General features: G+C 39.4%; 1 protein-coding gene across 12 annotated transcripts in view; it reads left to right on the plus strand.

Annotated features, from left to right (window-relative positions):
• mast4 (microtubule associated serine/threonine kinase family member 4) overlaps positions 1-27,698 on the plus strand; it is a 132,675-nt gene that overhangs the window by 74,201 nt on the left and 30,776 nt on the right. For 4 of the 12 annotated variants that reach the window (XM_033646159.2, XM_078162234.1, XM_078162235.1 and 1 more), the window contains 7 exons: positions 20,870-20,958; positions 23,401-23,470; positions 23,770-23,790; positions 24,227-24,305; positions 26,647-26,801; positions 26,896-26,971; positions 27,062-27,271. In XM_033646159.2, coding sequence (XP_033502050.2) covers positions 20,870-20,958; positions 23,401-23,470; positions 23,770-23,790; positions 24,227-24,305; positions 26,647-26,801; positions 26,896-26,971; positions 27,062-27,271 — 700 coding nt within the window. Of the gene's footprint in view, positions 1-1,403; positions 1,675-3,346; positions 3,428-8,918; positions 9,364-20,869; positions 20,959-21,542; positions 21,691-23,400; positions 23,471-23,769; positions 23,791-24,226; positions 24,306-26,646; positions 26,802-26,895; positions 26,972-27,061; positions 27,272-27,698 lie in introns of those variants that run through there. The other 8 variants (XM_033646164.2, XM_078162236.1, XM_033646162.2 and 5 more) reach the window with 8 other exon arrangements.

The raw sequence follows: 27,698 nt of genomic DNA on the forward strand, positions 1-27,698 counted from the left end.
ATTTACTGACAGGAAGTCATGGGTCAGAGCTTTCACTTTCTGCCACACACAGGCTCTTTACGCTGCATGATTTCACTAGGCTTGCTTCGATTGTTAGAATTTTGATTTATTTTTCTGCATTCAAATATAAAAGTCCATGAACAATGGTCATCTTATTGAATCACGGGGCAAGATGGAAATTGTATCAGATTAAAAATATGAAAGATTAAAAAAAAAAAAATACCAAAATGCCAGAAAATTACAGGTCAGCATAGGGGGGTAATATTGTGTACTCGGAAGTTTGTAGCCGACTCTTGACCTGCTTTACTCTGGGTACAGCTCTGCAATCTCCTTACGCTCCAGTTCCTGCCTACCTCATCTACTAGTTCTGTGGTTAATGCAGTGTTTGGTGTCATCTGCAGTGGCTCTTTGCTCTTCAAACATGCTCATAGTAATAAAGAATTCATTGGTGTACTGGATGAGTGAGTGAGCGAGGCAACAGCTGAGTGCCTATACTTTTCCCATCATTCCAAGTTAAACAAAAGCATCATTATACAGCTGTTAATGTAACTGACTCATTGTGAACACTACACGTTTAAAGTAGTGTGTTTTTTTTACAGTGTGTTGTCAAATTGTCTAACCAAGCCCCCTCTTCTGTCATTCATTAGTTTATCCTTGGACAGTGTCCTGCCAGTGAGTCATTGACTCATTTTGACTTATTGTGATCTTGATGGTTTGGAAATGGAGAGTCTGCAACAATAAATGTGGGTTAAGTGCATCATGGGTGATTTTACTAGTGATAAACCGTATCCTCTGGCGTCTTTTAAATCCCTGCAGGGGCTCGAACACTTTGCTGCGTCATCATGCTTTATTTCTTTCTGTCTCTGACTCCACAATCACACCCAACACTCAAAATGCCTCTCTAAGTCAAGCACAAATACTCAATTCATTCTTCAATTTGCCTGCAAGGTTAGATGTTATAAACAAATACCACTGCAAGATGCTCTGCTTCTTTATTTGCATGATTTATCTTATACAACAGACTTGAAGTCAGGTGTGAGTTCATTCTGGCTTGCTGTACTCTGACTGATGTTGACTGGCAGGTACTGGTGCATTATGTTTTTCTTGCGATGATGACATCATCCCCCACGGTTGTGGTGACATTGCATCTGTGTGGTGCGTGCCTTGTGTTAGCATCAGTCAAGGTGACTGCATGTTGGAGGTGCAGACAAAATGTAGATTTAATGTATTGCATTCATTGCTGCTATGTAGCAAGTCACCAGTTGGTGGAGGAATTGTGGTGGGGTGGGGGTGGGGGGGGGGACATAAATGTGCATGCGTTTGTGATGGAGCAGGGGGCGTGTATTAGGGGAGGAGAGAAGGGGTATTGTCCTGCCTCCATGCCCTCCGCAGGCAGCTGAGAGTCTTATTTGACAGCTTCAAGGTGGGAAGTGGAAAGACCAAAACAAGAACCCTAGCCCCCCTTTTTTTACCCCCTCCCTTTTTGTGGGGGGAGAGAAAACCAATCCGTCTCATCGCACTGTGGTGGCTGGGTTTGGCTCTTTGTCAGTGCAGGGGGGGCAGGAGGCAAGCAGACAGTGTGAATGCATATCATGACCACAATAGAGCAAACGAGCACAGTTCAGCCATGAAAGCCCAGCGGGAGAGGCTGAGAATTCCAGGGCTGACGCTAGAGTGAGTATTTTCCTCCGTTATCCTACCGGGGAGGCAGCTCCGCTGCAGTGTGTAGCTTCATCTGTCTCTGTGTCATATTTGTTGCTGTCTTTCACTGTTGCTTGTGCATCGTTAGCATTAGCAGCAGCAACATTTGCAGCAGGAAGTCTAATGTCAAATCCTTCACAGCAAGGCAACAGAGGCTTACTTGTGACTGTGTGTCTGTGTGTGTTCACGCATTTATGTTTTCATGCACGTGTGTGATAGACAGACAGATAACATGTCATGCTAAAGGAGTGCCGCAACATGCTTTCTTCACTGGCGTGACACACTTACATTCACACAGTGCACACACAGGAAACACACGCATATTCATAACACACCTATGATGAGTGGCAGTGTTTGCTGGATGTGATCAGTATTGTGGAAAGCAGTGAATTGCTGTGTGTTTACAGTACACGGAAGGTTTCCCTTTTTAGCAAAGCCACAGTCATTTGTTTGACTTGATCATTTTTTTATTTAGGTCAACAAGGTATTTGTTATGGTTCCCTCCATTCAAGGCTTTAAAACATGCAATTAAGGGGGCACAATTGGACGAATGAGTGACTGTGTTAGATTTGCTTTAAAGCCATTATTTCTGTGTAGGTTTTTTACATAGATATATTCTGTATTTTTCTATCTATCAACAAATCCCATGAAAAGACCAAAACCAACAATGTGTTAGTCTGTTTGTCAGCACTTTCAGACTTCGAAAGCTTGTCTGGATCTCACACACCAGGAACATTGGTTCCCACTCAAGACATAATTCTTGAAAAATGGGTCACGAGTGTACACTTTCACTTTTACCAAAGGCTAAATAATTTCCTACAAACAGCAGGCCACTGTAACATTACTCAAACAACAAACAAATGTTGCATTATTTTCATCAGTGGATTAATACATTTAATGTGTTTGTGAGTGTCAACTGCAGCTGGATGTGGTATTGAGTTCAAATAAACTACAGTGCCCATATCCATCTTAATGACAGAATATGTCAGCCAGTGCAACAGTGTAGCTCACTGTTGTGTTTTTGATAGTTTTTGACAACACTGGAGCTTGATGGCAAGGAGGAGGAGGATATATCAAGCTGCACACACAAGCTGGCTTTGTTCTTTTTGTGGAATTTGATGAGACTACAGAAAAATGACCAGAGTCATCCTTTAAAAATTGTGTTTCTGGACTGCCACTGCAGTAAAAGTTACTCACCTCTGTGTGACCTAATGCTCTGCAGTGCCATCGTTCAGTTTAAAAAGGGCTCAGTCCATTACATCACAGGTAAAGTGAAATCCTCCTGTATGAATTAAAGTACAGGAGATAATAAGCTATTTGTAACCTCCTTTTTTGTAAATAATGTCAAATCTGTAACCCCTCTTTAATCTGTAGCCTTTTAGCTTGGGTGCCTCTTTTTTGTTTTTTCTAGTCTGAATTGAAACAGCCTATGGGGAGAGACGTTCCCAATGTCACCTAAACATTGCAGAACCAGACAAATGCCTTGGGAACCTGCTCTTTTAAACAAGATTTGGGTTCATCTGACAGGGACCATTACTCCTCATAATGCTTCTGTCGTCATCTGAACACGTGTCAGAGCAGTGGGGGGGTTTTGTCCTGTGTGTGATAAAAGACAACTATTCACTACACTCCATTTAACTTACAGCCTCACTCCCCGAAGCTTGAGCCCCACTCCCACTAGCCCCTGCAGCCCGTGCAGCCCACTGCACGCTTTTCATTTTTGGAGGTAAGCAAGAGCTCTTCAACCATGCCTGTGTTGTTACTGAAAGGTCTTTTAGTGCATGTTTGAGTCAGTCTTGTCATCACGCATCACAAGCCTGGAACTGGGTATTCAGTTTGCCCTCCTAAAATCATCTGCCATTGCAATGACATTGAAAGAGGAGAACTCAGTGCTTATATAATGTTGATAGTGCCCCCCCGCCCCCCATCTTGCCCCTCTCTGTTCTGAGGTTTATGCTCCTCTTTCATGTGCTAAGTAGGATTTGTGGCATTTGCAATACATCAAAGTGAAGAATGGTCTCAATCTGTCTGAACCCCAACTGGATTGATTCATTTAGGAGTGAAGAGTATTGAAAATGGTAAAAGCTAGTTTTAGATTTCTCAGTAATGGTTTCCTATCCAAGCTTACTGCGTATATCTCTCGATATTAGTGTTTAAAAATCTGCGTTCTGAGTAGAGCTTCAGATTATTTTATGAACATCAAGACTTTTATCCTCGTGTCACTGAAAAGATTATTTCTTTGGGGGGTAAATGTGCTTCAGTGATGTCTGAGATAGCATGCCCTCTCCACGAACTCCTCATTTCACCCGCCAAGAAGCTCTGAATCTTTTTTTTTTTTTTTTTTGCATAGATGAGCCTCATTTGGAGTTTGACTTTTAAATAGGTCATAAAGGTTGAAGCCATCATGTTGTGGCTCTGTGTTGCTTTACCGGTGTTTACGAATTACTGCTCGGTTGGATAAATGGATAAAAAGGTGGCCTCGGAACCTTTCGACAACGTGATGAATTAGAGTATTGTCTGCTTTGTCTCTGTCTGCTGACAGATGTTGATTGCACACAAATATAGTCTATGAGAGCAAGTAGCAATAGTTGTATTTAAAGGTGGATGGTTTACTGTTTCTACCGTTTATCCAACTTCATGGTAAGCTTCGGTTTTAAGGAACTTAGCCCTCTGCAGCAGCTTCTCTGAAACACATTCCAATTAGAACTTAATTGCTTAAGAAACAGGACTTTTGAAAAAGGAGGCTCACTGCATAAGAGGTATCTCTTTGTCTCACTTGTAAAAAAAGAGGGTCTCAGTCTGTGCTTTCTGTCAGGTTTTGTTGGCTCTATTTGAGCTGCTTCTGATGCAGATGTCAAGAGAAATAGTTGGAATTAAACTTGGAATTCTTTTTTTTTCTTCAGCTCATTCAAAACGCTCAATATTGAAGATTTTCTGTATCAATGAATAGCATGAAACACCCACCCATGTCACCTCTGATCTCCTCTTCTTCTGCTCAGCTTTCATAGAGAGTCAAGTGCAGCAGGCATTTAAGTGAATCAGCTCCATAGAAGAATGTGAAGATGTTTTTTACTGGCTGTTTTTTTTTCTATTGACAGTTTCAGTTTTTATTCCATTACGTACCTATGCACAGGGTTTGGTGTTGCAGTGATCTGTGTCATGATCTCAGATGAGATGTTTAAAGAATGATGCAGTAGAAGACAATCCTCCACTATTGATATACCAGTGTAGCACCATCTACATCTACGGCACCATTACATAGCAGCATGTTTGTACCAATCTTACCTACGTTACATATGAGAGAAAGGGTGTTAGTGACTGGCAGATGTTCCATTAAGAAGTTGGTGGCAAAGTTAGTGTGATTTTGCAGTAGTGTAACATCCCAGTGGCATAGATTTTTTCCAAGCAAGTGTTTAAATCAGGTACATTTGTGAGCCTTGATGTTCACAGGTGAACATGGACTGTCTCCTTGTTTTGATTCAACTCTAAAGTTGGGATTTGCAATGGGTTGCGTTATCTTGTTTCAAGTTTTGTTTAATGTCTGCAGATAAAGAGCCTATTACTCTTGAAATTTTCAGTTGTAGCCATAGTGAGACCCCCCAAGCCAAGGTAGTAGCCGACCTTAGTGGGTGTTCAGATTGAGGATGGTCCGGTGTTAATAAGAAAAGCAGGGGTTTTGGTGATTGGGCGATGTTTTTTCAGGTACCATTCAGATAGGGCTGAGTAGTACACAGATATTATGTTGATATTGGGATAAGAGACTTGTCTTAGATTTTGGATATCTTTATAAAAGTGTTGTCTTTCCTGGTTTTAAAGGCTAGATTACATTAAAGTGATGTAATTTTCTGAACCTACTCAGCTGTTCAAGCTGTTCTATTATTTGCCTTTACCCACATTATTTTCACATTACTGATCTCATTGTATAAATATTTTGTGAAAGCACTAATAATCAATCCTACAATATCACTGCAATATCAGGGTTGAGTTATTTGGTTGAAATATTGTGATATTTGTTCTATCCATATAGCCCAGTCCTACCTTTAGAAAGAAATCAGATTCACCAGGTTCAGTTTGAGTAACAGATCCATGAGTTTTAAGATTTATAAGACATCCAAAACTCAGCAGGTTGAAATACTCTTGCCACAGGCTTTTGCAACACTGGAAAGTCATCACGGTGACAATCGTATCATCTTTCAGCTCACGGACTGTGAGGAAGCAGTCAAAAAAATGGTTCACATTATAAAGTAATCCACCAGGAATATGTGCTTGAATGTCTTTGATTGGCCAACACGAGAAGCTCACTGGGTGGGACTGTGTTGCTGCAAATGTTAAGCCAGATTGAACTTTTTCTTTGTGCATCAGCGGATGTTTTGACAGACTGGCTAAATTTGGTTTAAATGTTAAATGTGACCTTAAATGATACTGACCATACACCATACACCTCGTATCATGGTGTGTGTGTGTGTGTGTGTGTGTGTGTGTGTGTGTGTGTGTGTGTGTGTGTGTTCATTTTGATCCGACGATAGTAAACATTTGAGCAGGACAGAGCCATCATATCTCAATCGGATCTCACTGTGGTCAATACAGACACGTATTGATACCAGTTGTAAATGTAATCAGGTTAAATTATATCTAGATATAATCTGGATACAAGATGTATTTTAATGCAAGGTGTGAAGGTGGGGTGGGAGAGGGGGGTTTTTGACAGTAAATGTAAACACAACTTCTGTTTACAAGAAAACTCCACAGGGCAACTGTAATTGTTCTCACAAAGCAAGTAAATGTCCAGGCAAACCCACTTATTGTTAGTAATAACTGTTATTTTCAGCTTTCATATCACTTCTCAGAGTAAACAAGGATTTCACAAAATATACTGACCTTTCCCAGGATTTCTGAATGATAACAGATCGGTGCCTGTGTTAATTACTTGTATTTCCTGTGTTTCATTGTGGTAGGGTATTTTCTGATTATATAAAAGCACTGACAGTTCTTTAGATATACAGCCAAGAATACATCAACACTGAGCATAAAAATACTGTATACTAATGCCATTGTTGTAAGATTATTTTATGTTTATTTTCATTTTCAAGGATAACCAGAAACAAGTCATTTCATAGTGAGGGGACAGCAACCCAAATTTTTCTGCTGGTGATGTCAGTGTAGCCAGTGACCTCCCTGTTCCTGCTGCTCTGTGCAAGTTTGACTTTGAGCCATCTGAACCATCATTTCTTATGTGGAACACAGAAACAGAGCAGAGCCATAATTAGAGTGAAGGCTGTCACACTGGCCTGTAGGGAGCCAGACTGAGCCATTCTGAGGGACACACATGCAGAGACTTTATACCAACAAAATGGCTTCTGATAACACTTTATTACGTGTAAGTAGAACCAGTGGTTACATGCCAGTCATGGTAGTGTCCCTCCTTTGTCCATTTCACTCTCCGTCTCCCTTCCTGAGTTTTGAACCCCTTCCAGGCAACGCACTTGGCAAGTGATTGGACTAATCTGCAGCATCCTGATGGTCCTCAGGTCTGACTGTGCACTTCCTTAGTGAAGCTTTTAACCAGTCTTTCATCCACCTCTTTTACTCTCCTGTTCACTGTCAGTGTGAAGAAGGCTGATTTTAGGCCATAATAATGCCCTGCATATTACAAAAGAGCTAGTGCTAGGTGCTCATGTGGTGTTTATCTTTATCCCTGTAAATATATGAAAACAGGTCACATGACCACCCCTAGGACGTAATGTAGATTTCTTGTGTAATTGTGCTTAGAAGTCAGTGTCACTGCTAAAATAAAATGACTTAACAGCTGTGTAAAACATGTATTGGCTTCTGTATTTTGGTCCAATGCATTATAATTTAAAATAATATACAATTTTTAAGAAATTGTCCCCAAACATGAACAACAAACAATGAGTAAGGTGTAGTATTTGCCATGGTATGTCATGCTAGACCTGCCAAGACAAAGCAACATTGTAGAATTATTGGGATGCAAGATGCATGATTAGTATATTTACATTATTAGTATATTTAAATATTGAGGTGAATATGTCCTCCCATATACATTGTAATTATTGCCTTGATCCACTGGTCCATAAATATTAGACCTTAGCCCACATTATTGACAAACCTTCCTTCAATATGAGCTGCATTTATCTTTGTTTTTACTTGCTCATATGAAGTCAGTGGTTATTTCTATGTCTGTTAAGCTCAGTAAGACAAGATGAATGTTTTGAAGCTGGATTGTGAAAGTAACATGCGTACAATACTTCATCAATCATGTGACTAAAGCGATATCAGACTCTGCACACACTAACAGAAGCACTCTTATCACAGCTTTTGAGTTCTGTTGTTGCAACACAGCCAGCTGTCTGCAGGGCTGAACTTTGCTCTCTCATTTGGTCAATGAAAATAAGTAATCAATGGCTTGGTTCCCCTGAGGTTGGATTCTTTGTGATGGCTCCGTAACGGTTCATCTGGTTTGGAATATGATTTTGTTCCATGCCAAGGGCTGCCACTAAAGGGAATTTTGTCTGCATACTGTCTGCTCCCCGCAGGCTGCTCTGATCAGCTGACTCTGAACTCTCGCACATACATGCAGGACTCCAAAGTCAAATTCATCACTGAGCTGACAAAACACCAGTTTTCATGTGGGTTATGCATGCGGGTTCATGCACAAATACAGCTCTCTCAGCCCAGTTTTCCTTTTCTGTAATGTTCATTTTACCATTAAGTGAAAGCAATTAATTAATCAGTATTTTTGATTGAGTTGGATATTGTAAACAAGGATTAAATTTCAGCTCCGCATGTTTTCAGTTGTCATTTGTGTTAGGCTGCTTATCCACAGACCTGGACACATGAGTCAAGGATCAAAGGTGATAAAGTTAAGGTGAGGCTCCCATCAAATGAATGAGGTAGGTCTGTCTATCCAGGAAACAGCTGAGGGAAGAATTTATGCAGTAGCAGAAGAAATCCATGCAAAAGCAAAGCATTTCCATTTCAAATAGGTCCTGCTTAATACACTGACCCACCGAACTTTTGGAGGGGTGCCAGTTTGTGAAAGCTGCAAGTGCACAGCAGCATCTGCTGATGATGCAGCACCCCACTGTCTCACAACCCCCCTGCACAGGATGTGAAGTGGTAGATGCCTGTTACATGATATGAAGCATGTTGAGCAAAGGGAGCAGGGTGAGTGTTTGGGATACGGAGCACAGTCGCAGTGAGAAGGGAAAACAAAAAGTCAGCTGGTGTTAGGTGTCATATCGCTGCAACAGTGGAGACTGTCACCACCTGACCTGGATCACACACTCTGTGTGCCTTTCAGGATCCTCCCTGGATTACCTTTTTATTTGAGGACAGAGGAGGACAAGGTGTCCTCTCTGCCAGTGTGTTTATGCCGCAGCTGCCTGCAGATGTGCCTGTGCAGAGGAAGTTTGGACCTAAGGAGAGCTGTTGCAGGAGTACTTGTCAGGACTGCGCTGGGGGTCGCATCCTCCTGAACCCTGAAAACCATCGCATCTCCTCACAAAGTCTTCAAAAGCCTCCTTTACATCTCCCTCTCTGGCATGACTTGGACACGATGTCAGATTCTAGTCTGTGGACAGTACTGTCCAACTTTAATATGCCACATTTCTTCAGTGGAGCCCGTCTTCGTCGGTCTAAGAGGTAACCTTTAAAACAGTTTGAACTATTTCTGTATTTTCTGCACGGTGACATGTTGCTTCATGGACAGGCATCTTTTCAAATCAGATACAGAAAGTCAGTCTTTTCTGAGTGAAAAGCTTATTGTCCTGGCAAACAGGTAACTTGACACTGATTGACAAGAGGTGTGTTTTCTTGTATTTACAGCCTGTCAGTGGAGCTGTATTACTAGGCCAGCATGAACAAGAAGCAGGGTGTTGCCTTCAAGCCTATTGTGTATTACTTGCTTTGTGAGTCAAATGGTAATTGAATGTTTGTCGTTGAAGCAGTCTCATGTTCCTTACACAGGATGTGTACTTTGCTATGTGCCATTCCCATTAGTGAAGAGTTGGAAAGTGGAAATGCAGATTGTTTTTTGTTTTTTAATTTCCGTAACTGATTGTTTTTGTTGGTGGTGCTGTTACAGTTTCTATCCACAACTAAGAAACAACAAGGTATTGAGAAATTGTTGTGCTTCATAAAATGCTGTGTATTTCATTTGACTTCTTAACGTCACCGAATTAAAAACACTTCATTGGTTTATGTGATTCAGAGTTTGTAGTCACTGGTTTATAGCTAAGCCACTTGATCCCAGTTTTTTGTATATGGTTTGGTGAAGCCCATATAACTGATATTTATCTTTAATCCCTGTCCTGACCCATTTTATAGTGCAAAACGGCTTAACATGGAATACTGGCTTTTTTGGACATCTTGTATCAGCGCATAAATATTTTTTTCATTTGAAAACTGCAGTCAAATTTAATGCATATTGAAAACTGAAGCTTGATGCTGTTAAAGCACAGTCTCCGAGATCCTAGCCATGTTTTTCTGCATTGTGTTTGTGAATAAATTGATGAATGACTGTAAGGATGAACTGATTATTAATCTGGTGCTATACAGAATGAAAGTTTCGTGACAGATCACCAGTGATTCCGTAATCTGAAATTAAGCGAGCTGAAATGGCTTTTACCCTTTTAGGTGCTCTGAATAGAAAACACGTCTTCCGTATCATTACAATACTGACCTTTTTAAACACTCCTCCTTTTAGTTATGATCTGAATATTTTAACATAAGGTCATGATATGTGACACAGCTGTTAACCTAAACAAGAAACTGTAGACTCAGTAATAAGGCCACTGACACATCAGTATTCATGAAGTCAAAATAGAAAAGAAGATGCAGTAAACTGTATTTCTGTAATCATTTTAGGAACCTCAGGATTTATGAACTTTGCTGCAACTACTGACCATATTGCAGTTAGGTACTAAGTTAGATATATTATACACTCTATGTGAAAAATAAGCTTCTGGCAAACTTAAAAAACCCCACAAAAAAAAAGAACGAGATTTGTCAAAGCTGAGTCTCTGAGGAGCTATGTAATACTGTACATCCTCAGATGTAGAAAATCAGTCATCAGTGGCTAGGAGGAAAAAAGCTGCATTGCTTTTACCCAAGCTGCAAGTTTTTAAATACTATTAATAGAGCTGTGTGTGTCATATGTCTGACTTTGAATTTGGGTTTGTCAGCGAGGAGCAGCGATTTATGTGGCATTGCGCTTTGTCAGCTCACCTGACAGCTCTGACAAGGGAGCAAAACTCACAGAAGTGAAAAAGATTAATCATGGCTTTTTCTTTTTGTTGACATGGGTCAGGATCAGACATTTCGGATTTATCTGGATTCAGACTGTAGTAAACCGAAGGCTTTTTATCTATTTTTGCCATCTCCCGTAGCTCAAAATAAGTAAGCACACTGAAATCGAAGAAATTGTTTTTGACAGATTCAGATTACTTTGTAATGATAAAGAGTTACAGTAAAGTAGGTCAGTGTAGAATACAAAATAAATGTAAACTTAAGGTAAAATGAGCACTTTTAAATATTTTACAATAAAATCTGAAGTTTCTCTAACTTTGATAAACACCTTTTATAGATTATTTTTAGTCACAGCTACGCCTGTGGAGATTTGGCGTGTAATACATCTATGGTGTCATGAGGTTGAGGGTTTTGCATATAACCGAGACTGGTAAACCCTCCTATGGAACTGTTCCAGGAATCTCACACATCTGCAGTACAGCATACAACACTGGCCTACTTTCTCCCTATCATCTTCGCCCAGGGCATCTTTATCCCTACTTTAAAGCCTCACTATAGCGACACGTTTTTTTTTTCCTCCTAACTTAGCCTTTCTGGCCACTGAGGTGCCTCCACCAAAGCTCAGCTTAGCATCAGACATGATGAAGATGGCCTGTGTGCCATCATAACCTGTGATAGTTTTTTTGTAAAGTAATCCAGAAGCAGTCATTTCAGTGTCTCCATGAGAGGCTCTCCACTCTGTAATAGGGGTTGTAATGGTACAAACAGTGGGGTGGGCAGTGAGAGGGTAAAGCAACAAGAGGGTTGATTGGGCAGCAGTGTGGCATTCTCTTGGCCTAATCCACAGTGAGAGAGTATAAATAGATCTCGTTAAATTTGATCCTCTTTGACTGAGCACCTGTGTACCAGATATTATTCACTCCCTCCCCGTCATGATAAATGATTCATGGCATGTGTCCACACTCTTGATCACAGGGGTTAGCCCTAGAAACCACTTGAGTAAACAAGAATGAATGGGACTTTAGTCAAAACAGGGTTTCCCCTCCGATTTAGGGAAATGAATTGGATTTTGGTGTAACAATGGGGCAGCAACAGGACTGCAGAGAACTACAAGCAGCTTGGGATGTTTCTGTTGCCAGTCATTGGGCTGCATGCAAGAATATTTTGGTATTCTTATCCAAAATCTCTGACTTTTTAGTACTGCAACTTTGCTTGTGCAAATGGAGTGTTTCAAAGTCTCTTAATTGGACAAACTTGCCGTGAATCACTCATTCCAGCTTGTGGAACTTCATCTGCTCATTAGGATGTACGCGGTAGTGAGATCATATCATGAACATAATCAATGTCCCTAAAAGTTGCTATATGAGGCCACCAGTTTTGCTCTGCTCAGTTGATGACCTAAGAGTAAAAACAAGACTTTCACACTGTACAGTTTCAAGTCCTGCTGTCATTAATCAGCAGATTAAAAGATAATAAGTTCAGCAGCATCAGTAGTTGTATTAGAGAACCTGAAACAATTGGACAATATTAATAGTACAGCTGTCCACAGCATGCCATCAGAGCAGCGCCATACATATAAAGTGAGAATGGATTACATGGAGTTTGATGGCAAAAATGTCTTGAATAAGCAAAACATTCCACGACTAATATGAGAGGTGGTCAAGGGGGAATGTGACCATCACAGAGAAATGAGATAAGAGAATATTACAGCTTACAGAAGAAAATGTCACACTGTGGGGTACAACAGGGGATGATACTAGCAGCTGAGTGCAGAGTGAGAGTTTTTACATAGATTCTGCTAAACTGTATGTATTGTATGTACTGTAATAAAATATATTATTGGCACCTGATGATGATATGATATGATAAAATATTCATCTTGCATAAAGTTTGCCTTAGCTATAAATCTTATTTTAGTTTATTTCACTATTGTATTTAAACTCCAAATTCATTCAGATAAAGGCATTATGATTTTTAAATCAAACAGGTGTTTTTTTTTCTTTAAGAGACAGGAAGCCTCATGACTTTATGATTTACACGACAGGTCTGGAGCAGTTGGGAATTTTATTTGTACCTAAAAGAAAGTCTGAAGTACGAGAAAACTTGGTGATTGCCACAAATTGTCTTAAATCTCTTGTATATGCCACCTAAGAACAAATTTGTTGGTACAACTGGTTCCTGCATGTGACCCAATGTCTGAGCAGGTGTTTCCAATCCTTAAAGGTGAAGGTGAAAGTTTGCCTCTGTGCCTTTTGAAGTTTGTCTGTGAATTGCACATGACTTTGGTTATTGCTCTAGTCAGATCTTGTACAGTTAAGTGAATTTTTATATGACCACTCTTCTCAACACATGCCTTAGAGAAATTAAAATAACTTGTTGAGAAGGACGTGTCACGATACTGGAATTTCCACCTTGATACAGAACCTTGAAAACAAATTAATATTCACAACCATTTTCGATACTCCAGGGAAAGATTGACATTGAGGGCATGATTTTTTTTTTCCTTTTTTTTATTAAAAAATAAATAAATCAAGGCTGTAGCATGACACAAAATACTTTTCTTTTCTTGGTTGGTAGCAGAGAACAACTGAGTGACTATAGTACACATTAATGTTAAAAGAGAGTGAGAAAGCACAAAGCTGGTACCAGTGTATTGAAACTGCATGAAATGAGTAGTGAAATCACTTGAAATGTTTAGAATTTATGTAGCCATTAATCAATATTCACGAGTTGGAGGTTTTTGCTTCAGTGTGCAACATTACATAATACATGAGTATTGATTTATTTAAATGCATATATATCATAGTTGAAAGACCAGTATCTTGCAGGTCAAATCACATTAAACTTTCAATTCAGAAATTAGTTAACTTTGCTTAAAGGTCATTGCTTTTTTGAATATCCAAATACCAGAAATTTCCTTAGCAACTTCAAACATCAAAAGTTTGCATTCTATCATTTATGATTATATAAACACTGAACCATAGTAACCACTGATTAGTTAATATTTTATCTCTTCAGATTTGTTTGTTGTCTATTCATCATCACATTAGACACTACGGGGCTAGTTGCTCAGCCATTAAGCAGAAGCCATGATTCCTCCTCTGTCTGCAGATATTTCTGGTGTCATCGTTGAATCGATGCATCAAATTTGTGCGAAACTGTGTGAAAGAAGTCAACACCAGCAGGAGCACAAAAATCATCCAAGGGCCTCTTGTGTATCACTCTTTTGCACTCATCCTACCAAAGGTATACACTGTGTTGAGTTAGAATGAATTAACAAGCTTGTCTCTTAAACATATCTGGTGAGTATCATTAAGTATCTAGTCAGGTGTTATTTGTATATACTCATGGCTGATGAAATGTACACACAATATATGATTTTAAAAAACCCTAGCAAGTACTATTAGCACTGCAAGTGGTTAAAATAACTGCACAAAGAATAAATACGGGCTTCTTTGAATCTTGACTCTTTATAAAATTTAGCTAACCTGAATACATCAGTGATAAAAAAAAAAAAAAACAATCATAAAAATCATAAATCTACGGGCCACAAAATAAATAACTCACAACTTTTGATCTTGAGACAGTAAATCTAATTGCTTTTCATTCATTCATTTCACTAACTTTTGAGAGCATAAGAAAAAAGGATCTGCTGAAGGCACATAGATTATTTTGGAAAGCTGATCACCTGTAGGTCTTAACTCTACCTGGACTAAACCTTTAAATGCAACAACTTTTGGGATGTGAAAAACAAGTCAATACCTCATTGGTGTAAACTGTCAGAAATAATGTCATTATTTTGTATCCATCAGAGTCTTTGTAAATCTAGGCTATTATAAGCTATTAATGCACTTAATGAGACTTGTCAAAAAAACTGCCATTGTTAAAGCAGAATAGGGATTCATGGCTCAACAATTGTGGTTTACAGAAAACTTCACTGATAGATCTGGTTTTATTGTGAAACTGCCAATGAAAAATACTTCCTGTGTTCTGCCAGAGAGGTACTGTAGCTCCTCATACCAGCAACTTCTAAAGGCGTTAAAAATGTAACATTTAAGTTGGGCAGTAAGGGTACTATGGTATGCTACTCTGGTCATCAAAAGCTGAAAAAAACACTGAAAAAAAGTGAAAAATACATGTTTTGTGGTGTTTATAATGAGCAGAATGAAAATCATTATTGAATAACATCTAAAAAAATTCAGTTAGAAATGGCTCACTTCTCTGAGGATGTTATGTAACAGGATGTCATTGAGTCTCTGACCTTGAATTGAATTCATGTTCTTCAGGCATTACGTGTTTCCACTGACAGCCTCTAATTTGAAAGTATAAACCCGAGACTAATCGGAACTGAAGCTGCTTTTTATGATGAAATAGTTCATTTTCCTCTCAAGGTTAAAAACTGGGCTACATTTATGAGTCACATGTTGATCACAGTGCTCCCTCGTGAGTCACCGTCCTGTATTAACATGATCAACAAACATAAAAGAATTCTGAATGCTGTACAAAGAACCTGCTTCTTGAGTGTTTAGTCTCTTGTTTTCATGGCACTGTATGCACAAATATTTTCTGTCAACACACTCTCAAGTATATTAGAGGGCATGTTGTGGTAATGTAGTATTTTGGTCAGTTATTGAGCGTTTCTAAGTGTGATGGGATGTGTAAAGAGGTGGTGGTAGAGAGGGCTCTCTTTGCATTGTAGAAATGGTTGAATAAGCAAGAACTTGACTGTTATTTTTTTGTTTTTGTTTTTTTACATTAAAGGGCCAGTGTGTAATATTTGGCATGGTTTATTGTCAATCTGAATCTGAATCTGAATATTCTACCCATTAATATGTTTATATAAATGTATAATCGCTATAAAATAAAATTCGTTTGGTTTTTGTAGCCTTATAATTATGCTTTTATACATATATATATATATATATATATATATATATATATATATATATATATATATATAGAGGTCGCCATCTTGCGCCGCCATGTATGTACGGCAGACCGAGCGGACAATCCAGCCAGCCAGAGAACGCGTTTTGCGTGTATAAATGAACCAACGAAGACAGTGGAAGGAAGGAAGAAGGAGGAGGAAACAGCAGAGTGTTAGTAGTTCGTCGATAGAGAGTAGTGAAAAGTTTTTTTAGTTATAAAGTTTGCGAATTGACCACACTTACCACGCAACAGGAGAGAATGAACCCGAACCGTCATCTGCGAGGAAAAGAAGACGCAACTTCACTCCTTGTAATTCACTCTCTGCGGCGCTTTTCCTCCTGATGATATATCTCCCCAACGATGGTAGCAGTAGCACCGAATCCCATTCTGTGCATTCAGCCTCTCTTCTCGCCCGCTCAGCATCAAACACATGGAGTTCCTCATCTGTATGCTCCGGCTCAAACAGGTATGGCTCTGGGTCTGTGTCCGCTACAAGAAACTCTTCAAAATCGCGTTCAAAGTCGTCCATTGCAGCTACTATAGTCCGGAGATATTGCTAGGCTAAATAAACAGCTGAGCTCTGTTTACCGGCTACGCTGTCAGTCAGTGTGCGGGCTGGAGATTGGCGGAGCAGAGAGGGGAGGGGGTCCCCACTTAGTATAGTAAATGAGTATGTGTGTATGAAGTGTGTGTGTTACGCTAGAAGAGTCAGAGTTTGAGACGGAGTCTTTTACCCCCTGGAGTGTTACCGGAGTTTTTGGAGTGCTCAAATAAACTGGCCTTTTCCCCGAACACTCCTCTGGTCTCCTGCTCGTGAGGGATTCATTACAATATCGTAACATGGTTTAGATTTCTAAATAAACATTCACCTCGTCGCTAGATAGACCTACTCCTGAAAAACTTGTGCGCAAGGCTTTTTGTCCCTACAAGGCCACCGTCATTTACCCGACGGGAGGGGTGAGCGAGTGAGCCCTGCAATCTAGAATTTGACCACTGATGTCACTGTTTTCAACCCATTTTACACACTGGGCCTTTAAGATTGTGTTGTCAGTAATATCTCTTGATTTTGTTTCCACAGAGAGAAAAAAATAGATAGATAGATGACACAGGTGATAGAATTAAGCTGTTGACACAAATGTAATGAGAAGTTACAGTACCTATGGAAGCAAAGAAAGGCCGTAAGAAAGGTTCTGTATGTGACATTCAGAGCATTAATATAACAGCAAACCACAGATTGCTGTGTAAAGATAGAGTGGAGTGATGGCAACCTGAACGGAGAATGATGTCATTCTACCTCTGTGTGTGCTGTAATCCAAACTTCTCTGTTCTTTGTTGTGGTGAGCCGATCAGGCCACGTCATCATGTCAGTGCATATGTGTATCCCACCAGCTAGCTCATCACCACTGCACATCACAACTGCTACCACAGTTTCCACTGATATCGGGTCCAAGTCATCGCGGAAACGTAGTGACCACCCTCTGGTTCCCCCCTGGTTAACACTGGCCCTTTTTACACAGAGATTGTGCTATAGAGCCGCTGCAAGTCCATCCTTTACGTTGCTTTGCAAGTTCATACAGAACCAAACAATGGCAGCTTGACAGCACCCTGGAACCAGAACAGGCATGACGGGTGTTATGGGTGTTATGGGAGTGACTTGTAACACAACAGTGTTTGCCTCTAGTGTGACATATACCAAACACGTTAGGCAGTACTTTCTAAACAATAGTAACGGCATAACGTGGCAAAAACAATCATTTACCAACCATATTATATGACCGTGGATCTCATCCTCTTCTTGCTTCCTCTCTCTCTTCTTCCAATTTACGGACATTTTTGGCCTCTGTTCTTCTTTGAGTTTGCTGCTAAATGCATCGTCAAAACGTCACACTCATCCCATCCATTGTCCCATCCTGCCAGCTGTCCTTTTTATGAAGACATCGATTTGGTGCTGTAACTACCTCCACTGCCGGCTCAAAGGCGAGTCAGCTCTGGTCCCCTGTTCCACAGTCGTACCTTTTATAAAGAAAGGTGACGGCGATTAACATTATGGCATTGCCTTGAACAGGCAGTGTGAAAGAGGCTTCCGTTAGCTCTGTCAGCACTGTTGCCAGTATATCCGTGATAGGGAGCGATTTCGAGCACAGCTATTGTTTAGCGCTATGGAGTTAGCACCATTAGCTGCTGACTGCCTCAGCCAGCATTGTGTTAAAAACCTTGTCAAGACAATTCATACTCCCTGTCTCCTATCGTCCTAAATTTGTTTCAAGTGACTAGTGACATAAAAATAATAGTTAGCATGTTAGCTGTTAGCCTAGATACAGTCGGGGCGCATAGTAGCGTCAGGCCTGTTAAAACGTAAGTGAAAGGGCAACCTTCAAGTGCAAAGTTAGTCCACTAAACAAGCTTTTTTTCCCACAAAGACCGCCTCATATCGTTAGGATAAATGTCAGAGAACATATAGAAAACGACATGTAAACGTGTTGTCTTACCTTACCAGTGTGGTGCCATGTTTGTTTACCATTTAGCTCTGCTTTCCAAAGCGCGGCCAAAATATCACGAGAACAAGCAGCGATCTCATACCATGCCTGAAATCTCACAAGAACAAGCAACAACTGCTGGAAGGCAGAACTGGACAGTAGCCTGAAAAGTTCATTCATTTATTTTATGAAAGATTTATAGAATAATGGCTGACTTTTTGCCAGACTTCGACTTTGTGGAGGAGGAATTTGATTTTACAATGTGTAATTTACGTGGTTGTTTATTAGCAAATATCAACTATTGCTTTCATAAATATATATTTACTAAAGTGAAATGCAATTCACTTACAAAGGGAAGCTTTCTCATAGGCTTAGAATGATTTCTCTATATATACACAGGCAGGGCGCAGTATGCTGGAGGCTGCCTTCTTGCGTCGCCACACTGGAAATGCATATATTATAATTGTACCAACCTATATTTGCCGCACTGTGCCGTGACTATCACATAAAACGTGTTATTTTAGCATTACTGTGCTAATGTTTGCTCGTGTTACCAAAACAATTAGAGATAAAACACTCCTAACATAACGTTATATCTCACAGATAACCTATATCTCACTGGTAAGCTATAACATATTGTAGCGTCCACCAGGACAGAAAGGATGACGCAGTTATTCAGCAAACCACTGTTTATTACTGAACAGTACAGGTTACTGTTGGCTGTAACTACGCCAAAACAACCAATAAACAAGAACTTAGCTATAACTCCAACTGTGCACTCCTGCTCTCTCCCCCAGCTCGCTCATACACACACCAGCACCCGCACTCACACAGCTCTCATCCCCGTCACACTCGCACCCTCGCCCCCCTACCTATACTCATTCAATCCCAAACGTGCCATTAACTCACAGAACACTGACATTATAACAGAACATTTACTGCAGGGTCGCTACAATATTGTAACATGGTTTAGATTCCTAAATAAATATTCACCTCATCGCTAGATAGGCCTACTCCTGAAAAACTTGATAAACTCGTGGATGATGCCATCTCTGCTGTCTGTGCAAGGCTTTCTGTCCTACGAGGCCACCGTCACTTACCCGACGGGAGGGGTGAGCGAGTGAACACGAGTGAGCCCTGCAATCTAGAATTTGACCGCTGAGCAGATTGTGTCTCGGTGCTCCAGTGTTATTTGCACGTATTTAAATGAGGTAATATGCATATATTTGGTGCAAAAAATGCCCCTTTCTATGCAAATGAGCCTCAGTGATAAACAACGTCTAATTCACTAACACCAGCGCTAATAGCCACACACAGCTTGAGTGAAGTAAATAACGTCTTTAGAAAGCTGGTGCACACTGGGCGCTCCACTGTGGAAGCCTCTCGCTCAGACTTTCCAGCAATCGTGGCAGCAGTGATCGTCTGTTAAATCAGTCTGTAAATAATATTTTGACATTATTATTATAATCATTATTACTTTAATAGCATCCAAAGATATTGATGCGTTGAACAGGTGACAGTCTGCGGTCGTTCTCAAAATGCACTTCTGTCACGCACTTCAAAAGCAACTTTCAATAATTTATTTTACGAAACGGGGGAAACAAACGTGAACAAAAACGGTTCCATAATTCCTATTAAATTCAAAAGATAACGAAAAACAGCTACAAGTGAGAGGGAATAGTGATAAAGTGGTCAGACTTGGTCAAATCCACAGCCTCAACCCATCCGACACTGTTAGACTGACTCACCAGCAGACATCACTACATGAGGATATACAGTATTCAGTACTTTGCCAAACACTTACCATGCCATGCCATGTGGCTAATTGCAATCAGGGGCAAATCAGGGGCAAACTGCACCCAGCAGCCAAACTTTGTGGGCGTGTTTGCGCTGGTGTATCATTAGCGCAATATCCTTTGTGAATAGGACGTTAAGACGGAGCAAACTGCGGGTGCAAGTGAAGTGCAATTCAAGGTGCTATCAGCGGCCGCAGTTCATTCTTTGTGAATTCGGCCCTGAGGCTTTAAGCAAAATAATATCTGAGTGTGAAATTTTTAATCACTGCTGAAATTTTTTTTTCTTAATTTAGGTCATTTAAACTGTAGAATTTCAATGTTTTTCAACTTTACAATTCATTAATAAGACTTTCTGGACAGTAATGTCAAGTTTTGAAATTTTATAATATTTTTGAAGGTTCACAAATTCTGATAGAAAATGATATGTCTTCCTTTTTTCCCCTTTACAACACCTGACAAGAAACAACACAAAGACAGAGGGTTTGACCTATATACTATGCTTAATTGCAATGAGGGAAAGACAGAGAGAAGATGTGCAAATCAAAATACAAATACTACAATGAGGAGCATATGTAACATCAAAAAGTTAAAATAGTAAAGGCATGTGAGTTGAGATTTTTGCCTGCTGTCAATAAGGAAATATGTGATCAGTAATTTGTCCCGTGACACTGCCTAACATTTGACTCTGTGGTTTTACAGCTGCAGAACGAGCAACAGAAAAAGCCTGATAGGAAGCGGTCAGTCTTCAGGTTTACCCCGACCTCATTCTCCCCTCTCATCTCTAACAGGTAAGTGTATGTACAGTACATGGGCATAGTCTATTAATGAATGTGTGTTCACCCTTTCCTGCACAGAGGGGGAGCCATTAATCCACAATGTTCTCAAAGAGGAATGCAGTCCATTGTTTAATGCAAAATAAAGTAATTTGGAAAACAACACGGGGAAATGCAAAGCCTTTGTAAGAAGTTGTGTAATTCTCCTGTGATTTCCTCTTTATAGCTTTAAACCAGCACATATGTGGCACCCTCATATGATACTGATATTATTAAATGGACAGAAGTAGAGTTAATGTACATATTGAATATTGTTGACTGTCTTTAAACAGTATAAATGCAGGGGTCTGGCACAGAAAGCAATGAGAGAAAGCAAAGCACTAAAAGTAGTCATTGAAGTGTTATTACAGTATGAGGTCAGCTCTGTGGTGTATGGGTGAAATTAAATTGTAGAGTGGTGGGTTGAAGGGCAGTGATTGTGCTGGGTGAGGAAGTGCTGGCCTGCAGAGAGGAAATGCACAGGAGCAGAGGGAGGGCAGGCCTCGCTTACCACAGGGCGTTTTATTTCCTGCCATTGGTCAGCAGAGTTAGAGCCGCAACTCTCAGTGTTCAGTCTGTATTTTAACTTAATGAAAGGGGCCCCCATCTTCAAGATGGACTCAGAAAATCACAATATTCTTGCAAATGAATGTGTTCAGCACTGGGATGACCTCACACTGTGGCTCAGTCGTAATATTGCTGCCAGAGGTAGGAAAAACATTCTTTTATTTCCATTTACAGCTCTCGTGCAACTGAAGTATACACTGGTTCCATACCTAAATCCTGGTGTTACACCTGTGTGTGTGTGTGTGTGTGTGTGTGTGTGTGTGTGTGTGTGTGCATTTTTAATCATAAACTTTCATAGTTGTGTGTTTATAATATTGTATTTTGACCTGTGAAGGGTGCAGAGACTCTTTGTGATGTACACTTTAAATAAACTGAAGTTTAAGCTGCACTTTAGTAAAAGCGACATAAAAGACCAGCCCTTTTTCTTCCTTGCACTTGAGTTTTTATAGCAACATCAAGGCAGTTTTCATAAGTTATGTGCCTGTCAGGCTTTTTAGGTTTACAACTGTCACTACGTGTCTCAGAAGTTTAACCATTTAGGATCAGTGAGAAGAGAGTATTAAACTACATTGTACTATGCTAGGTTTAGGCATCACATGTTTGACATTCAGATGCATTTTGGCATGCTGGGAGGCCTTCAAAAACAAATTGGCCATAACAAACTGTTTTTACAAGTGGAAGGCAGGAAGAGAGATGACATTTGACAAACAGGTTTTCTGGTTGGCTGGAAAATACCCACAACAGTGTGCATTCAGTGAATATGCTGTTGATGAAAATGATACTGGAATGAGCTCTGGGTGTATTTAGTTTGCCTTGTTGCTGACCTTGTTTCTAACTCTTATAAAACCAGTGCACTAAAGCAACTGTCCTCTAAACCTACTACTTCAGTATGCTGGTGGTTAGCTTAGGGCTTTAGAAGTGTCAGTGGGTGGTAGACAATTCTACTAGACATGTTTCAATACCATTTTTTCCTCCCTGATACAGATTGCGATTCCTGAACTTGCATATTGGTTAATAATATTGCATTAAAAAATACTGTTGCATGCATTTGGCTCAGGTTGAACCCTTGATAAAACATAAACAAATACATACAGAAAATAAAGGCCATATAACTTTCTTATATGTCTGTTTTTATTTAGTTTATTTTGCTAAGGGCTAAAGTCACATTTTTTACTTGAAATCATTTCTTTACCTCTTTAAAACAGCCTCTTTAAACCTCTTACCTCTTTAAATGTCTGTTATGGTACAAATAAAACTAGAACTTTATAGTTTTATGACTTGCTGTTGCTTTTATAGCTGAAATGTTTAGTTGATCAACAGAAAAAAGGGGAAACTATGTTTGACAGTAAATTGATATCTTTGGGTTTGGTCGAGAAAACACCTTGGACTTTAGGAAATTTTCAGGGGCATTTTATTTTTACTCTTTTCTGACATTTCATAGACCAAATGATTAATAAAGACAGTAATTTGCATGTCACTGAATAATGAAAAGTGTGTTTAGTTGCAGCCCTAGTTGGTTTTCATTAAACTTTCTGTAGCACTAACTATTTCACTTGGATTGGCTGTAGCTTGCCAATCTCCTGATTTTTAATAAACAATAATAATAAATGTTTCCTCTGATTTTTATACAGTCTTAATCTTTTGAGGAAGATTTCAAGGGGTAAAATGACCAGACATCAAACACGCGTGCAATGTTGACTCTGATCTGTGATTATGCAGCCATATCTGGTTTATTGCAGTTAATCAGTCTTTGTTATGAGTGCAAATTGAAATTGGAATCCAGTCTTACTGTTTTGCTTGCAGGATGATTTCCCTCTTTAAATTTGTTTTTTCTTTGTGTTTTTCTCGCAGGAACAAGCCCACAAGACAGTCCTAGAAATTTCTCTCCCAGTGCCTCTGCTCATTTCTCCTTTGCACGAAGGTATACACAGCCATGGATATTTACTTGATTTGCAGTTAAACAAATCAGCCAGAAAAGACCAGAGGGAAACTTGTCAGATACAGATTCTTAAAATAAATAGAGTATGCTGTTCTCTGATTTGTAGCCATTCAACAGCGACGGCCAATAAAGATGTTAATATTTTCTTTGCCAGCACAAGTGTAATTGTTCAGCTTCTTAAGTCTATTTTTGATTTTCAAAAACAGCATCAATATGTTATTCATTTTATACCATTTCTCAACATGATATCATGTAATTATGTTTTTTATTATAATCCACAGTCATTGCCACAGAGCAGACAGGTAACTTTATGTTAGGCTTTCATTTGCCCTTGAATTTTCATTACCCCATATTTGTCTGAACACATTTTATAGTTCATACAGTTCATTAGTTTGTCTCCTCATAACTTTCTTAAACATCATTTCAGCTTCAGTTCAACATTCAGTTATTGTTTGTCTTATTTCTGCTTTTCTGTCTCGTCTGACTAATAGAACACTTTTGAACAATAGCAACCATGTGATCATCAGGATTGAAGTAAATTTACATGTTTTGAATACAAACATGGCAGTCATGACTTGGTCATGTTTCTAAAGATAATTTTGCAAATGTGTCTTTAAACAAAGACAGATTATTTACACTGAATAGCATTGTAATTTATTGTTTATTTATGGGATTCAATGTCAGACGTGTGTGTGTTGAAGTGTGTGACGATTCTCTGTCTTTGCAATTGTGTGACAGGACTGATGGTCGCCGCTGGTCATTGGCCTCCCTGCCGTCCTCTGGATATGGAACCAACACGCCCAGCTCCACTGTCTCTGTAAGAATCATGCACTCACCCAAACTGACACAGCTGGGGTCAAGACATAAAACAGGCCAAGCTAATCCATGTCAGCTAAACATAATGAAATATATCAACATAACAGAGTAGTTAAAAGTAAGATTAATAGGTTAAGTCAAATGTTTTGGACTAATATTGTCATTATTTTCTATTCAGCGTCACGATCATGCATCTTGCGTGGTTGTGACACTATCACAGAGACAAAATCTGTCCACAGACAGACAGACAGACAGACAGACAGACAGACACCTGGCAAAATACTCAAAACAGCTTCTGTAGTTCTCACTATGGTAGGTTTCTTTCTGACCACATTTCACCATGATGACACACACCCACACTCACAAAGTGAAAACAGTACCAGCCCCACTTTTGCGGCTGATAATAATGTCTGTGCTTGTTGTTGACTTCCTCCCAGGCTTCTCAGTTAGAGAAAGGTCAACTTCTACAGGTCAACCAAGTTTTCTATTCAACATTATGAGGTTACTTAAATACTATAATATCTAATATAACCATGACATTGATAAAGATTGACAGGAGCAACTGTTTCACAGACCCAAATCTTGAAGGTCTAAATTCAGAGTCATTAAGGTGAAAAGCTGAAAACAACCATATGATAGAGGTATGAGATAAGGTAGAAGGAAATTGTTGTGCAGCAGTTGCAGTACAAAGTAGAAAAAAGTGCAAATATAAAGAGTGTAAATATATATGTAATAAACGTAAATACATAAAATATTAAAATAGAATTGAATTAAAATAATAAAACACATACAGTTCATACTGTCACATGCAAAGATGGAGAATATTAACCAGGCAACAGCCAAAATTTCTGTCTTGTTATTTTAGCCAATTCACTTGACGCCCACAGCCGAGTGAATTTATTGTCAACAATTGCCACTATAACTGGCAAAATCAACAGACTTCAACTTTAACTTGCTACAGGTCGTTAAGATATGGTTTATTATGTACATTACCATAAAAATCACAGCTCTTGCACAAAAATGTGCTCATTCAAAGGAGATGGAAAGTTGGTCAAAGACAAATCTGTCCTCATGGAGAACAAGCTAAAGTTAAAATGACTTTAATGTAAAGTTCACTATTTGTCACAGGGTTTGATCTTTATGTATCTGGTTTACCAGAGTGACTACAGTTCACACTGTGTGAAAGCTAAAAGATTTGTTCTGCAGTAAACATGTCTTTGACATTAGGCACACACACAAAAACACACCCCCACACACATTTCCCTCTGTCTTATTGTGTTTAGTTCCTCTGTCTGTATCCCTCTTTCACTCTAACAAAACATAATTTATCTGTGTTTATAGGAAGCACACAGAGCCACAGAGCGTGTACATACAATACATGTAAATACCTAACTTGCATTTACAGGAATTACAAAGTGTCATGGGGATTAAAAATCGTTTGCATTGATGCTGTGTTTTTGTTTTGTTTGGTATTTGGTTGTGTAGTGCTTTTCCTGCTATTCACACCATCTGTGGAAGGAAACATGTCCTTGTCTCTCTGGTGAAACATGAATCACGAGTAGAGTCATATTAGAGATGGTGCTAGATATTTGGTAAGGGTTTAGACTCGTAGCTGAGTTACTCATTACAACAGTTTGATTTGTTGAATAAACTTTATTTGCAGTAAACTGCAAATATAAGTCTGTCAGCAGGTGTTTTGTCTGCTGCTAAGTTGTTTGCATACTATATTTCAATATTTAGGATGCTTCAAAGGAATAGTTTGATCATTGTGTTTCATCATTTTCAACTACACTGATTTTCTTTCTCGCTAAGAGTTAGATGAGAAGAACAATACCAATTTTATGTCTATACAATATAATATGAAGACTGTAAACAGAGGAAAACAGCTAGCATATCTCTGTCTAAAGGTTAAAAAATTCTGCTTATCAGAACCTCTACATCTCAATGATAAACACGTCTTGTTCATTTTATTTGTACAAAAAAAGCGAAATGTAAAAATAGCTAGTTGTGATTTTACCTTTTCCCTTTTTTTGCTTTTGAGCAGAGCCAGACTAGTTGTTTCCCCCTGCTTCCAGTTTTTATGCTAACTTGAGCTAACCATCACCTGGCTGCAGCTTCACATCAATGCATTACTGATCTTTTCATCTAAATATTGGATGGAACGCAAAAAAAAGCACACTCCCCAATATGTCAAACTGTCCCTCTAAATTTGGCAAATACATAAGGGTAAACTGCCAAAACAACGTTATCCGTCAGCGTGTTATTTTTCTTTTTATCCACACACAAAAAATGCCATCTTTTTTTTTCTTTTCATGTTGAATATATATGTGTTTCATTTCCAGTCATCCTGTTCATCACAGGAGAAGCTGCACCAGCTGCCCTTCCAGCCTACGCCTGACGAACTGCACTTCCTCTCCAAGCACTTCTGCACTGAGAGCATCTCCGGGGATGAATGTCGCAGAGCTACAACCATGCGACCCCGCTCACGAAGTCTCAGGTTTTTGTTTACTTCTACATTAACATCATCCTTATGTGGTCATGCATACCATTGGTGCTACTCAGGCACTAATTTTAGTCTAATTATTTTTCAGCCCTGGAAGGTCTCCATCATGTTACGACCATGAGATTATCATGATGAATCACGTCTACAAGGAGCGGTTTCCAAGGGTAAGGGCTCACAATATGTTTACTACAGCCGAGTCTGGCCATTAATTATCTCATGCATTACCTAACTGACACCTTCCCGTCTTCCTGCAGGCTACAGCTCAGATGGAGGAGAAGATTCAGGACATAATCCGCAGCAACTCTCCAGAGAGCGTCCTCCCTTTGGCAGATGGTGTGCTCGGCTTTGCCCACCACCAGATAATTGAACTGGCCCGTGACTGTCTAGAGAAGAGCCGGCTAGGACTCATCACCTCCAGCTACTTCTGCGAGCTCACTGACAAGCTGGAGAGGCTTGTTCAGGAGGTGAGTGGGTCTTCAGAAATCACAGAGATGTTTTCAAAGACAGTGCACCAATAAATCTTAGTTTCTTACAGAGATTTTGAATGAAACTGTGGTGTTACAAAAGCACAGATTTAGATCTTAACAGCAGGAGAACCTTCCCTCAGTTTGTTTCTTAATTATCATATTACTCTTAAGTCACAGGTCTTAGCATCTGACTTTGTCGGAAACGAGTAATCTGATTTTTGTAGCCGCCTGGATGAAGAAATAGATTTAAACCTGCTTCTCAAATTATAAATGTTATTTCCTAATCCAGGTGTCTGAAGATTATGTGTTCTTGCTTGTTTTTGGAATACACAACCAACATCTTGATGTTGTATTTTGTAACATTTTGTGAAAGAAACATTATATAACAATATGACGGGTAATAAAATTTTAATTGTGATTCACA

The sequence above is a fragment of the Epinephelus lanceolatus genome, chromosome 19 (genome assembly GCF_041903045.1).
Source record: "Epinephelus lanceolatus isolate andai-2023 chromosome 19, ASM4190304v1, whole genome shotgun sequence".
NCBI classification, from domain to species: domain Eukaryota; kingdom Metazoa; phylum Chordata; class Actinopteri; order Perciformes; family Serranidae; genus Epinephelus; species Epinephelus lanceolatus.